Source organism: Trichosurus vulpecula, chromosome 5 (assembly GCF_011100635.1).
Source record: "Trichosurus vulpecula isolate mTriVul1 chromosome 5, mTriVul1.pri, whole genome shotgun sequence".
NCBI lineage: Eukaryota > Metazoa > Chordata > Mammalia > Diprotodontia > Phalangeridae > Trichosurus > Trichosurus vulpecula.
The window spans coordinates 252,800,772-252,814,604 of record NC_050577.1 but is presented as its reverse complement, the minus strand read 5'-3'; the positions used below and the strand labels follow the sequence as shown (position 1 = coordinate 252,814,604).

General features: G+C 37.5%; 1 protein-coding gene across 1 annotated transcript in view; it reads left to right on the top strand.

Moving 5' to 3' along the window:
- The window catches only part of CAND1 (cullin associated and neddylation dissociated 1), a 43,053-nt gene that overhangs the window by 24,906 nt on the left and 4,314 nt on the right, over window positions 1-13,833 (top strand). Inside the window, exons 8-11 of the mRNA XM_036759358.1 lie at window positions 7,718-8,010; window positions 9,611-9,752; window positions 10,144-11,637; window positions 12,481-12,576. Coding sequence (XP_036615253.1) covers window positions 7,718-8,010; window positions 9,611-9,752; window positions 10,144-11,637; window positions 12,481-12,576 — 2,025 coding nt within the window. The remainder of the gene's footprint in view (window positions 1-7,717; window positions 8,011-9,610; window positions 9,753-10,143; window positions 11,638-12,480; window positions 12,577-13,833) is intronic.

Below are 13,833 nucleotides of genomic sequence, written 5' to 3'. Positions count from 1 at the left end.
ATAGATATCTTTTCTAGTTGTTTTCCTTTGAAAAGTAAGAAGTATGGGGAAATAGTTTGAGGAGATAGTGGGGACAAATGAAAGTTCTCTTAAGGATGTGGGTGAGCTGGGTTTGTTTGTAAGGTCCAGATATTTGCAGAAGAGGGAAAGATGGAAGGATACATGATTATTTTTAGATAGAAAAATTCACTGGGTTTTGGTTGTAGAATATTTGTGGGTGATAAGATCAAAATTCAGTTCATCTCTGTGCAGCTGAAGTAAATTGAAGGTTTATCCCTCTTTAGCATGATATTGACCTCTAAGGGCAAAGGATTGGGCTTCTAAGTTAGGAACTACTTGAAAGGAAAGAGATTGACCTGGGGGCACCGGTTGGGGTAATTGCCACCAGGATCTGGATAGAGTGATAGCTGAATAGAGCGGATTCTACAGAAGAGGTACTGCTGAGGGATGATCACAGAAGGTCCATCATCAAGTACTAGAGAAAAGGACTAGGAATCTATGTAGTATCTTAAGGGGAACTAGGTTTACTGAATTGCAGAGAATCTGTAAAAGGAGGAGGCCTAATATGAATGACTGCTTGTTAACAATAGATTTCTGTGGGCACAGTGAAAAGGGAGGGAAGAAATGGAGGGGCTAGCAGGTTTGAGATGATGGAGTAGGGAGGATTAACAGGCAAGGCTTTTTTGGTTTGTTTTTGTCTAGAGAGCCTTCTGTTTCAGATCACAAAGATAGTGACTGAAGGAGAAAGTTTACTAGATGGAGAGCAGGAGAGTGTCACATCCTTCTCTGCAGTAAAATGGTAAATGTGCTCAAGGCCTTAGCTTAGAGTTGATCTGATTAAACATTCTAAAATGTGGTCCTAAGCTAGGCCTCCCAGGGTTGTGGGGCAAGGCCAAGAGACACGTGGCTGGATATCTAGAGGCCCAGTATCTATTTGTGCTCTGCTTTTAGGCTGGGTTCAGGGTTAGGATATGGAGTGCTGGATAGCAGGAAGACCTGGTTTCTCTGCTCTGGCCTGGGCAAGATTTGGTGTGGGGTTTGTGTGGTGCCAGTTCTTACCAAGGATTCCTCTGACGTGCAAAGCAGTATTGTCTGGGAATGAAGCTTTTGGAGTTGTATTACACCTGCTGGGCACCTAAGACGCCAGAGGTTCATGGTGGGTGCGGGACAGAAGGATATCTATGTGAGTGATGAATGAAGCTCAGAGAAGCATGCTGCTTCTTGGCTGTACTGATTTGGAGCTTTCCTATTCATGGTATTGCCACCAACTATAGGATGATATGAAAAAATATGGCATACCTTGTAACCCCTGAAAGCAACCTATCCTGCTTATGGTTGCTGCCCTAAACCCCCTAGAAAGAAGGTGGCAGACATTTGAAGCTTTTAATTTACTAGCCCTCTATGGGCTGAAAGCTTTGTTGCTTCTGTATCATTAGTATATTATGGATTCTCGCTTCATCCATGCTGTGCCCATCTCTGAGGGTCATGTCCTTTCCTGTGCCTGCTTGCATCGGCCTTGCAGACAGCCTTATAAAGATTCCAATATTGGTCACACTATCACCAGCATGGCTCTGCAGGACATTGTGAGGCCTGTGAGAAGCACATTGTGTTGGACTTGAAGCAGGAAATGGCTGCTGTTGCTTCGTTTTTGGAGAAGAGGTTGTGAACTTCTTGATGGTCATTTGGTCACCGTTGGCAATGAGAGAGGGGTTCAGGTATCCATAAGGCCCCTACTAGCTCCCCTTTTTTGAGTGGCATTTATGTGACGGCTTAGAATTTTTATTGTAAAATGTGATGTTAAGAATTGAAAGGACCTATATGCCAACCCAGTATTGCCTGGTGGGACTAACATGTGCTGATACTGCGGATAGACTGAAAGAAACCACAGCCCTGACACTCAAAATGATGAAAAATGCTTCACCAGAGCATAGGTATATCCTCAAGATGAGGTCCTATTCTGGCTTTTGTCTCTAACTTCCTGTAGTAGCAGATCATCAAGCAGGAATGATGAACTTTGCTGATGCTTGGGACTGCTGGTAGTAGATGCATGGTGCTTGCTTCAAGAGTTATTCACAAGTATAGATTTGCCTTGGCAAATTCATATTCCTCATGCTTAACTCATGAAACTAGAATAAGCCTTCTTTGAAAAGAAAATTGTCTTTGGGGAAGTTTGCGTCTGATTAGACAGATAGCTTTGTTGCTGGTTTGACTGTATTCAAGTTAATATGCGCTGGTGTAACTCTTAGCATAGTACCTGTACGTAGATCTTTGATCTAAACCTTGGTCTGCGTAGTTTGCCACTCATGTGGCTAGTATGTTTAACTTGTTTGTAAAGAATTGATCTGGTGAAATTATGATTTTGGAGGGGTTGGCTGGCACTTTAATTTTGAGCTATGCCCCTTAGTTTTGTGGGGCTTGGTCAGATCTGTACATTTGTACTAAAAGGTCAGACTTCTTTACCTATAGAGCTGACTATTCCAAAGGTTGGCGAGAGTTCACGAATGAGTTTTCACTCTCTTGTCTTAGCAGAATTGGAGTATATATTGAATCCAATCCTTTGTACTAAGTTTTCTTTTTCTTCTTAATTTTGTTTTTCTCCATGGTAGGGATGGGGAAAATTATCTTGGCCCTGAGTTTAAAAACAAATGTTTACATGTATACATTAAATTTTTGCATCATATTATTCAGACGATAGTAGAAAGCCAAAATGTGTAAGTCATCCTAAGAGATGAGAATTATAAAACCCCACATTTATATACAGGAGAAGGAAATGGCAAACCATTCTGTTATCCTTGCCAAGAAAACCCTAGTGGGGAAGAGTCAGACACAACTGAACAACAACACATGTATGCAAGGGAAATAAGTACTGCACATAAATGCAGGGCAAAAAGGTAGGCTTCGGGGGCACCGGCCCTGGAGTCAGGAGTACCTGAGTTTAAATCCGGCCTCAGACACTTGACGCATTTATTAGCTGTGTGACATTGGGCAAGTCACTTAACCCCAATTGCCCTGCCTTCCTCCTGCAAAACAAACAAATTAAAAAAAACAGAAAAGTAGACTTCAGATAAAACTTTTGTGATTAAATGTTATGGATTGTAACATTGAAGTAGGGAGCATAAGCTTTTTATTTTATTTTGCTAAATAGTTCTCAATTATAAAAAATAATTCTTAATATTCACTTAAAATAATTTTGAGTTCCAAATTCTTTCCCTCCTGGCCCCCATCCCTTGAGAAGGCAAGCAACATGCTCTTTAGTTGTATATGTGAAGTCATGCAAAATATATTTCCATATTAGAAATGCTGCAAAAGAAAGAACCCACAGAAACCCCAAGAAAAATAAATTTTAAAAAGTAAGAGTGTATATTGTTTTAGTAGTATTTATTGACATGAATAAGACATCAACCTCATCTCTGCTTTAGAGAGCTTAATACACGTTTAAAATTTTAAAACAAAGGAGGCCATAATTTCTTAAGTACCTAGATACTGGAGTGTAATAGACAAAATACAATAAAATGAGTTTCAAGATGCAAAAAGAGAGATGGTTCAATTCTGAAGGGATAGGAAATGGTTGGTTACATCTAGGCCTAGGCTACCTTTCTGAAAACATCTGGAACAAGACAACCTAAGCTTTTAAGAAGAATGAAGTAAAGACAGGGCCCCTGAGCAGTGAACAAGGTCGGAAATAGTTGCAGACCTAGAGATTATATATTATATCATGAGTTTGATCAGTTTTCCAACTAGGATAAACAAAAATCAGCGCTGGTTATAGAACTGAAGAGAAAGATAAGTAATGAGGCAGTTGTGTTTATGTGACCCCAAAATCTCAGACATGGAAAGGCCTCCTTTAACATGACAAACAGCATATCTTCACCTTTTCTACAAAGACTGTCTACATATCTAAAACAAGTTAGCATTCTTTGCAATGAAGAAACAGTGAAAGGCTTTGCACTAAATGAAGATTTAGTTTTTCTACATTTTTATTTGGCATGTGTTGTAGAAACTCTGGCCATAGCAAGAATGTAAGAGAAATTAAAGGCATTACATTATTTATTTAGAAAACAGGAGAGAATCAGAAAAACAAAAACCTAGAACACCAAAAGCTTCTATAATGCAACAGAAAACCAATATAAAATAAACCCACAAATCCATTAGGATTTCTCAAGAACACTAACAAAAGTAAAGAGGAAAGAGTAGAGAAAATGCATAATGCATTAGAATGTTTGGGAATCAGCCTCACAGGAAATATTCAGGACTCAATACTACTTCAATGCTTTTTACAGGAAAAATAGTCATTTTTATAGACATTCGAGGTTTGCAAAGCATTGTACAAATATTATCCTTTCTTTGTTCTTATAGCAAATCTGGGCTAAGTGCTCTTATCCTCATTTTACAGATGAGAAACTGAAGGAGAGTGTCATTTGCTTCCTCAGGATCATACAGCTAGTGAGGGTCTGAGGCTGCATTTGAACTCAGGTTTTTCTCACTCCCAAGTACATTTTTTTCACTGTGTCACATATGTGAACACATAAAGGAGAGAAATTTCTTCATGGAAGGCTATGCCAAATAATAATAAAGTAATTCATAGACTACATTATACCAGTTGCATTTATAAGGGTTTCCTTTATAGAACCAAGGGGGAAAAGGCATGGGAGCTTTGAATGAATGAATCTCATACTGTTAAAAAGCAGTAATCATTAAAATTATGTGTTATCAGTCAATAAATATTAAGTGTCTATTATGCACCCGGCACTGGGGATATAAATACAAAGAGTGAAATGATGCGTACTTGCAAAGAGCTTACCTTCTAGTAGTATTGGTTGCAAAATTAAAAAGTGCAACTGCCTAAGTAACCAAGACCCGGAAGCAGAGTTAGATAAACTGGAGAACCATGGGGATGAATTACTGGAGGATGAACTCTTTATTCATTAGGAACTACAAGTGAAGTAGTTCAGCAGAACATATGCTTTTACCATCATTTTAAAACATTGCTAGCTTTTAAAAACATTCTGAGAAGAGTTCTATATATCAGACTTCTAAAGGGGCCCATCACTCTCTCACACACACCATCGTTTATGGTAGAAAAACATGGGTGGAAACCTGTTAAAGAATAGCTGACAAATTGTAGCATATTAATAAGATAGGTTATTATTGCATTGTGAGCAACAGCAGATAGGAAGAATGTAGAGAAACATGGGAAGACTTGGATGCTGAAGTGCTACAGTATGAAGAAAGCAGAACTAAACACAGTACACAGAGAGTGAGTGCTGTGACATAAATTCTGAATTGTCAGCTACACAGTAGTCCTGGAGAATTGCCAAAAAACACACCTTCCCCACGGGGTGGGGAGGCTGGATATGGAATGCAGTATATGCTGTTGCAGGTGGTTGGTATCCGTTGCCTTTTGCCTTCATGTTGCTTTTTTTTTTTCATTATAAAGAAAGATTCAGCAGTAGTGGGAATGTCAAAAGAAAAGGCAACAGTAAAATTTAAAAGGAAAATAAAAGATTGAAGATAAGAGGAAGAGAAGGGCAGGAGAGGGGAATCAGAACAAGCCAGCAACAAAATGATGGAAAAGATCTTTAAAACGAATGTCAGTGTATGATAGACATATATAGCAGTAATTTTATTCCATAATATGTATTTTGGGACACAGTCCACCAGCTTCTGAAAGTTAAACATTAAGTTTCTACAGCTTATAGCACCTGTAAGTGCTGAATATTGTTTGTAGAGGTGATCAGAATGATTTTTCTTTGTTACAAAGAAGGGTTTATTGGGGCATGTACAGTTTGATCAGAAAATGATGGCTGTGTGAAAAACGAAAGGCATTCACTTAAAGTGATAAGAGGATTTGGACTAAATGACTTTGGGCAAGGTGTATTTGAGTCTCACATCTTGTGATTCTGTGCTGAGTTCCGGGAACAGCTAGCCATCGAATATGTTTTTAAATGTATAGTACATTGAAAAGAGTGATACAAAATATTAGGCCAGAAAAGGAATCGTGGGATTTGAGAATCGAAAGGGGGCCCCCAGTAGCAGTACCTTTAAGGAATCCCTACTATAGTATTGGTGACAAGTGGTCACCTAGCCCTAACTGTTCTTCAGTAAGGTAGAACCAAATACCATTAGGATGGGCCATTGTTGTGGCCCATCTCCCTTTGAATAACTCAATGGTGGAACATTTTCCTGACATCAAGACTTAAGTTTTCTTCTTTAAAGCATCCACCCATTGAGGCCAAACAGAATAAGCCCTGAAAGTCCAAATACTTCTATTTTGTCCCCATCGACTCTTCTTTTCTCCAGGCCAAATGTAGGACCACGGATTTAAAGCTGGAAAAGATTTTAGAGTCTACTGACTTCCTGCGCCTAAATTTCACAGGCGGAACTAAGGCCCAGAGAGGTCAGATGTCTTGCAGAGTGGATAGGAGGGTGGGGGAGGCAGGAAGAACCAAGTTCGAATCCAGCCTCTAACACTCACAAGCTGTGTAACCCTGTTTGGCTTGACCTCTGTTTGACTCATCGTAAAATGGGGATAATAACAGCACCTACCCTCCCAAGGTGGTTGTGAGAATCACAGGGATCATTGGAAAGCGCTTTGTACAGTGCTTGGCACAAATCTCAGTTCATTTTCACTTAATAAATGCTTGTACCATGGGGCAGGTAGTTGGCATAATAAATAGAGCACCAGGTCTGGAGTCATGAAGACTAGAGTTCAGATTTGTCATCAGATACTAGCTGTGTGACCCTAGTTAACCCTGTTCGCCTCAGTTGCCTCATCTGTAAAATGAACTGGAGAAGGAAATGACAGACCACTCCGGTATCTTTGCCAGGTAAACTCCGAATGGGGTCATGAAGAGTCGGACACAACTGCAACGACTCAAGAACAAACAACAATTTTTATTATCCAGAGTCACAGAGCCAGTAAACTTCTAAGGAAGGATGTGGACTTGAGGTCTTTTGGCTGCAAGCCCATTGCTTCCTCCTCTGTGTCCTCTCTTCTTCAACTCATACACTGTAGGTTCTAGAACTGAACATGATATTCCGCATTTGGTCTGATTAGAGTACAGATGGTGGAAGGCCCTAAATTCCAGACAATGGAATATATTTTCCATGAAAGGATTTTTAGGAGGGAAGTGGCATGGTTAGAGCATCTCTGTGAAAGGTGGATTGAAGAGAGGAAGCTGTTTAAGGAAAAGTATTACAGTAGTTCAGAAGGATAAAGTCCTGAACTTGGGTGATGGCAGTATTTATGGAGGGATCTGTAGATTATGTGCAAGAGGCTAATGACCACCAAATGAGCTAGTGCTAGGGTGATTTCATATGTTCTGTTAATAAGACAGGGAAGTAAGAATGTGGACTCAGAATGATTTCCGTATAAATTAAATGATACCTTAAAACATCAGGGGGATGAATATTAAATTAATATATCTGGAGAATTCTAACGTCAGGAAAAAATGTGATTTCTGTGCATATACTTGAACACAGTCATGTTAGTTCCATAGAAGTAGATTTAAGAAGTAGGTTTACTTAGATATTGTGTTATAGTTACGTGTCTTTTAAGTATTATTGGTTATTTCCTTAAGTTTTGTTTTATAATTGCTGGGTAAGTTAATGGCAACTTAGAATACCCATTTCAATTGTGAAGAATCTCAATTCATTTTCACTACTGAAATTGGTGGGGGGTTTTTTTAATCTATTTTTTAAAAAACTTTATCTTCAGGGAGTGATGATGAATACAGTGACGATGATGACATGAGCTGGAAAGTGAGGCGTGCAGGAGCTAAATGCTTAGATGCTGTAGTTAGCACACGACATGAAATGCTTCCAGAGTTCTACAAGACTGTGTCTCCAGCCTTGATAGCCAGATTTAAAGAACGTGAAGAGAATGTAAAAGCAGACGTGTTCCATGCATATCTTTCCCTCTTGAAGCAAACTCGTCCTGTACAGAGTTGGCTTTGTGATCCTGATGCAATGGAACAAGGAGAGACGCCTTTGACGATGCTTCAGAGTCAGGTTGGTTAAATAATTAAATTTTAGAAAAGAGTTTCTGATTGTCATTAAATGTTCTTTTATTTATCGTTCTTATATGCACACAAATTTAAGTTGGCCACTTAAGTTGTTTACTAATATTATAGAAAATCTCAATTTGATTGTGAATCATCTGTTTCATAATGATCATAATATGCATGTACTTTGCCATCTGGCCACAGAAATATTTTACAGAAAATGTTAATGCTGATTTAGAACATGTTGGCTTACCACCTACTTATTAATTAATGTGGAAGAAAAGCTTAACTGGTCAATAATAGCTTTAATCTTCCTCTTTAAATTTCATTTGGCTATTATAACTATTAGGATTTTGCATTACATTTTCACCGTGGAGTTCTAGCATTGTCCATATAATTTTAAAATTATATATTTTTTGTAGTGTACATAAATGTTCTAGCATTGAAAACTCATTGAAAAATACACCAGGGAAGCAGAGAGTTCAAAATTAAAGTGATGTGATACATCTGATGGTACGCATAGAATTGTGCTTTGGAGACTTTCACTTGTGGTGTTAATGCCCTTAAATGGCCTGAGACGCTTTAGGTAATGATTATGACTTAACCAGTGTCACACAGAGGCAGGATCTAAACCCAGGATTTCTGATTCCAAGTCCAGCATGCTATCTACTGTGCAGTGCTTACTACCTTTAGGGAATACAGTTATAACTATATTTTTCCTCCTGAAATCTGAAGCAATTTTGATGGTTCTTCAGAGAACTGGGGAGAGGCTCCATTTTCCCACCTTTGTCTTGCTATTGTGCATTTGCCTGATGGTTATTTTAAGGAATTTTTTAGAAACTTCATTACCTAGCTGTTCACAATGAATATTTATTAACAGATCCTGTTTTGGATAGCTGGCTGGTATCTATACGCTAGGAACTTGGTGACAAGTATTCTCGGCTTGGGTTTCATCTGTCAGCATTTACGATTGGGGGTGTGTGTTTGAATGAGTGGTTTTTATTTCCTTGGCACAATACTTACAAAGCAGAGCAGAAGGGAAAGATTTGTGTGTAACCTTTAGAAAACTACAAAATGACCAGAAATAGCCTTTTCTTCAACCATATTTGTCAGTACCATTATTATTCACAATATTCTGCTAGAACATTCTCCAATTAAAATAAAAGCAGTGCTCTTTTAAACATGTTTCTTATGTTCCTTTGAGTCATTTAAAAATTATTCACTACATAGCAGTTTTGATAATCTTGAGAGATTAAACAGTATATTTCTTGGATTTCTAAGTTGATTAGTTCCAAGAGACTTTTGTTTTTGTACAGAAATGAATTAGCCAAGAATTTTAATGTAGGCAAAATTTCTTTCATATAAAACTAGCCAATACTAATATTTTTTTAAAATGCTAAATGTGATTATAAAGTGTGAAACTTCCCGAAAATTTTTGTAGCAAAGAAATTGAGTTGGAGATAAATGGTGAAAGAGTTTTAACTGAAGAAACAAATAAAAGATGCATTCTGGCCTGCACATTGGCCCTTTCCCTAGTAATTTGTGATAATTACACTGAGGAAATCCTAGTGACTAAACCAGCTAATGGTGGTTTTTGGTAATTACAGGTTCCCAACATTGTTAAAGCTCTTCACAAACAGATGAAGGAGAAAAGTGTGAAGACTCGACAGTGTTGTTTTAACATGTTAACTGAGCTGGTAAATGTATTACCTGGGGCACTCACACAGCACATTCCTGTACTTGTACCAGGTAGGAAAAGTAACAAAGAGTTGATGTTAGAAGTTGTGATGATTTTTCTTACAAATTTAATATCTTTAGTTTTAAAATGTTTCCTCCAAAATGAAAAGTGAAAACAGTTGTAACTGTAAAATGAGATTCATAACTTCAGTTTCTTAAATGATTGTTCTGAACACAGTAATTTGTTTTTAAGAAAAATTAGATTGGCATATAGCTGAAGTGGAAAGAACTTAAGTTTTTATGTTTATCTTTGTTTATGGATGTTTGTGCAAACTATAACTAGGGAAGAAATTTGAACAATTCAGTTATTTAACCATTTGAACAATTCAGATACCTCTTGAGGTATTTCCCACCAAACAAAATGCATTATAATGATTCTGGGTTTTCTTTGTTAACATTTTAGGAATAATTTTCTCATTGAATGACAAATCCAGCTCATCTAATCTGAAGATAGATGCTTTGTCATGCCTGTATGTAATACTCTGTAACCACTCTCCTCAAGTCTTCCATCCTCATGTTCAGGCACTGGTTCCTCCCGTGGTGGCTTGTGTTGGGGATCCATTCTACAAGATCACATCTGAGGCACTTCTTGTTACCCAGCAGCTCGTCAAAGTTATTCGTCCTTTAGATCAACCTTCTTCATTTGATGCAACTCCCTACATCAAAGATTTATTTACCTGTACCATCAAACGGTTAAAAGCAGCTGACATTGATCAGGAAGTCAAAGAGAGGGCTATCTCCTGTATGGGACAAATCATTTGCAGCCTTGGAGACAATCTAGGTAGTGATCTGCCTAGTACACTTCAGATTTTCTTGGAGAGACTAAAGAATGAAATTACCAGGTTAACAACAGTGAAGGCTTTGACACTGATTGCTGGGTCCCCCTTGAAGATAGATTTAAGACCTGTCCTGGGAGAAGGGGTACCTATTCTTGCTTCGTTTCTTAGGAAAAACCAGCGAGCTTTGAAACTGGGTACCCTTTCAGCTCTAGACATCCTAATTAAAAACTATAGTGACAGCTTGACAGCTGCCATGATTGATGCAGTCCTGGATGAGCTTCCACCTCTTATCAGTGAAAGTGATATGCATGTATCACAGATGGCCATCAGCTTTCTGACTACACTTGCTAAAGTGTACCCCTCTTCCCTTTCAAAGATAAGCGGGTCCATACTCAATGAACTTATCGGGCTTGTGAGATCACCTTTGCTGCAGGGAGGAGCACTTAGCGCCATGTTAGAATTTTTCCAAGCTTTGGTTGTAACTGGAACAAATAATTTAGGGTACATGGATTTGTTACGTATGTTGACAGGCCCAGTTTATGCTCAAAGCACAGCACTTACTCACAAGCAGTCTTATTATTCCATTGCCAAATGTGTAGCTGCCCTTACTCGAGCATGCCCTAAAGAGGGACCAGCTGTAGTAGGTCAATTTATTCAAGATGTCAAGAACTCAAGGTCTACTGATTCCATTCGTCTCTTAGCTCTTCTTTCCCTTGGGGAAGTTGGGCATCACATTGACTTAAGTGGGCAACTTGAACTTAAATCTGTAATATTAGAAGCCTTCTCATCTCCTAGTGAAGAAGTCAAATCAGCAGCATCCTATGCATTGGGTAGCATTAGTGTTGGCAATCTTCCTGAATATCTGCCATTTGTCTTACAAGAAATAACCAGTCAGCCTAAGAGGCAGTATCTTCTACTTCATTCTTTGAAGGAAATTATTAGCTCTGCATCAGTGGTAGGCCTTAAACCATATGTTGAGAACATCTGGACCTTACTGCTGAAACACTGTGAGTGTGCAGAAGAAGGAACCAGGAACGTTGTTGCTGAATGCTTGGGCAAACTCACTTTAATTGATCCAGAAACTCTGCTTCCACGGCTTAAAGGGTACTTAGTATCAGGTAGGTACACAAGCTTTTTCGGAGTAAAAGGAACATGTCTTTTGCTGTGGGTAGTCGTTAATTATTCTATATGTGAAATATTTTAATTAAGTATAAAAAAAATCTTGGCATGTGAGGCTTGGGATACTGAGAAGCAGTAAGAGACTAATTTGACTAAATATAATTTTAATTCATGAAGTCGCCCAAACTTCTGATTTCTGTTACTTATCACTGAGAAAGATATATAGTAATAAGTGAGGACAATGAAAGTCATCCATTTGGATTAATAATATATATGAGGCTACTCTTTAATACTATTAAGTACATATGGTTATAAAAACTTAAAGTCCTAATAGTCCTAGATAAAGTGTTTTCTCTGAAATGAGTGCTGTCGTTCCTCAGATTTACTTGAGTATCTCAACCCATTTAGAGAAGTAAAAATTGATACAGGTGATGATGCTCTTGACTGCTTTGAAATCTTTAGGTAAGAGAAAATACTTAGAATGTGTCTGAACCATTATACTAATATCGTTGAGTTTTTTTTTCTTTTAAAATTAAACTTAAAGTTTCCAAGCCAAGCAAGTATTTTTTCCTGATTCATTTCCCCCTGGTTTAGTTTAATGATTATGGAAATAGTTACTTTTTAATTTTTTAATTGGACAAAGTTGTCCTGTTGTAGAATATAAAGTCAAAAGTACATTTTCTGTGTTATAAACCGGTCAGTAAATTTTGAGTCTTCATTATCCTAAGAATAGTGGGGGGGAAGAAAGAGTGCCAATGCCAAATACAAATTAAAGAAGTAAAAAGTTTGGTTGACTATATCAACTTGAAAATAATTATGGATAAATTATTGTTCTTTATCAGGCTCATCTTATGCCCGAAGTTCAGTGGTTACAGCTGTGAAGTTTACTATTTCTGACCATCCACAGCCCATAGATCCACTACTAAAGAATTGCATAGGTAAATATGCACAAAGATTATCTCTCTGATTAACTTGGATTTTGGAAATATTTGGACTTGATATCTTGTTTAAGGTCACACAAGTAGTATCAGAGTTGGGATTAGAAACCTGGTTTAATTAACTTCCAACATCCAGCTTCAGAGGCCATATGATATATAGTGTAGTGGGTCTAAAATTAAATCTGTAAACTTACAATTTTCTTCTTTTCACTTATTACTAAACTAGCAAGATTTTAACGGAGGTGAAGAGGAAACAAAAATAAGATTCTTCCATTGTTTATCTGTTGAACAAAGAACTTAATTATTTATGGAGTAAATTACAGTTACTCTTTAGAGATGAATGAATTCTCTTAGGATGTAGAAAACAGTAATTTAGTAAATGCAGTGTAATTTACCTGTGCTCTGAAAGACACATAGATTTGATGCTACACTTGGTATATTGTATAGTATGGGCTCTTTAATTGTCTATAGAGAGATCTGGGTTCTAATTCCAGCTCTGATACTAACTAAATGTGTACACTTGAGCAAGACACATAAATTTCTGAACTTAAGTTTCCTACCTTGGACTGGATTCATCTGAAATTCATCCTGCAGCTCTAAGATAATGTTTCTTTAAATGGTTGTTTCAGTTGTATAAAATACTGACAAATAATGTGATTCTTGTTTCTTTTTCTTTTCTTTTTTTAAAAGAAGAAAATCTTCTGGGGAAACTGTTCAAGAACCTATTTAATGTCTTTTCCAGATTTCATGCTTTTAGTGATTAATCCAATTGATTTACCACCTTAGTGTTTCCTGTCCTTTCTTAATCTTTTTAAAATTGATGCTGTTTGTTGTTTTATAAAATAGTCATTTACAATTGTGACAAAGAAGAATAATGAAGCAAAACTGACCAGTAAAGCAATAGTCTCTTCTAGACCTTTGTTTGTGATAAATGCTGATGGGAAGATCATTCTTCTCAAGTTTGTAGACTTTGTGCTTTTTGACTCCAACATTTATGTGTCTGTGCATCTGTAAAGGGAGTTAGGATTTCTATGGGAGACCATAAAAGGAAGTTATTCAGCTTCTACACAGGGATAAAGAAATTGCTAAAATTCCCAATTTGTAGTCCACAGTCTCCCCCACCCGCATTCCTTTTTCCTCTTTCGCTCATTTTCTCTCCACATTTTAAAACTTATAGTTTCATGACAGCCTCCTCTTAGATATAAAGTTTGGGAAGAGTAATTATCAAAGGAAACATATTTAGAAATATGAGATAAT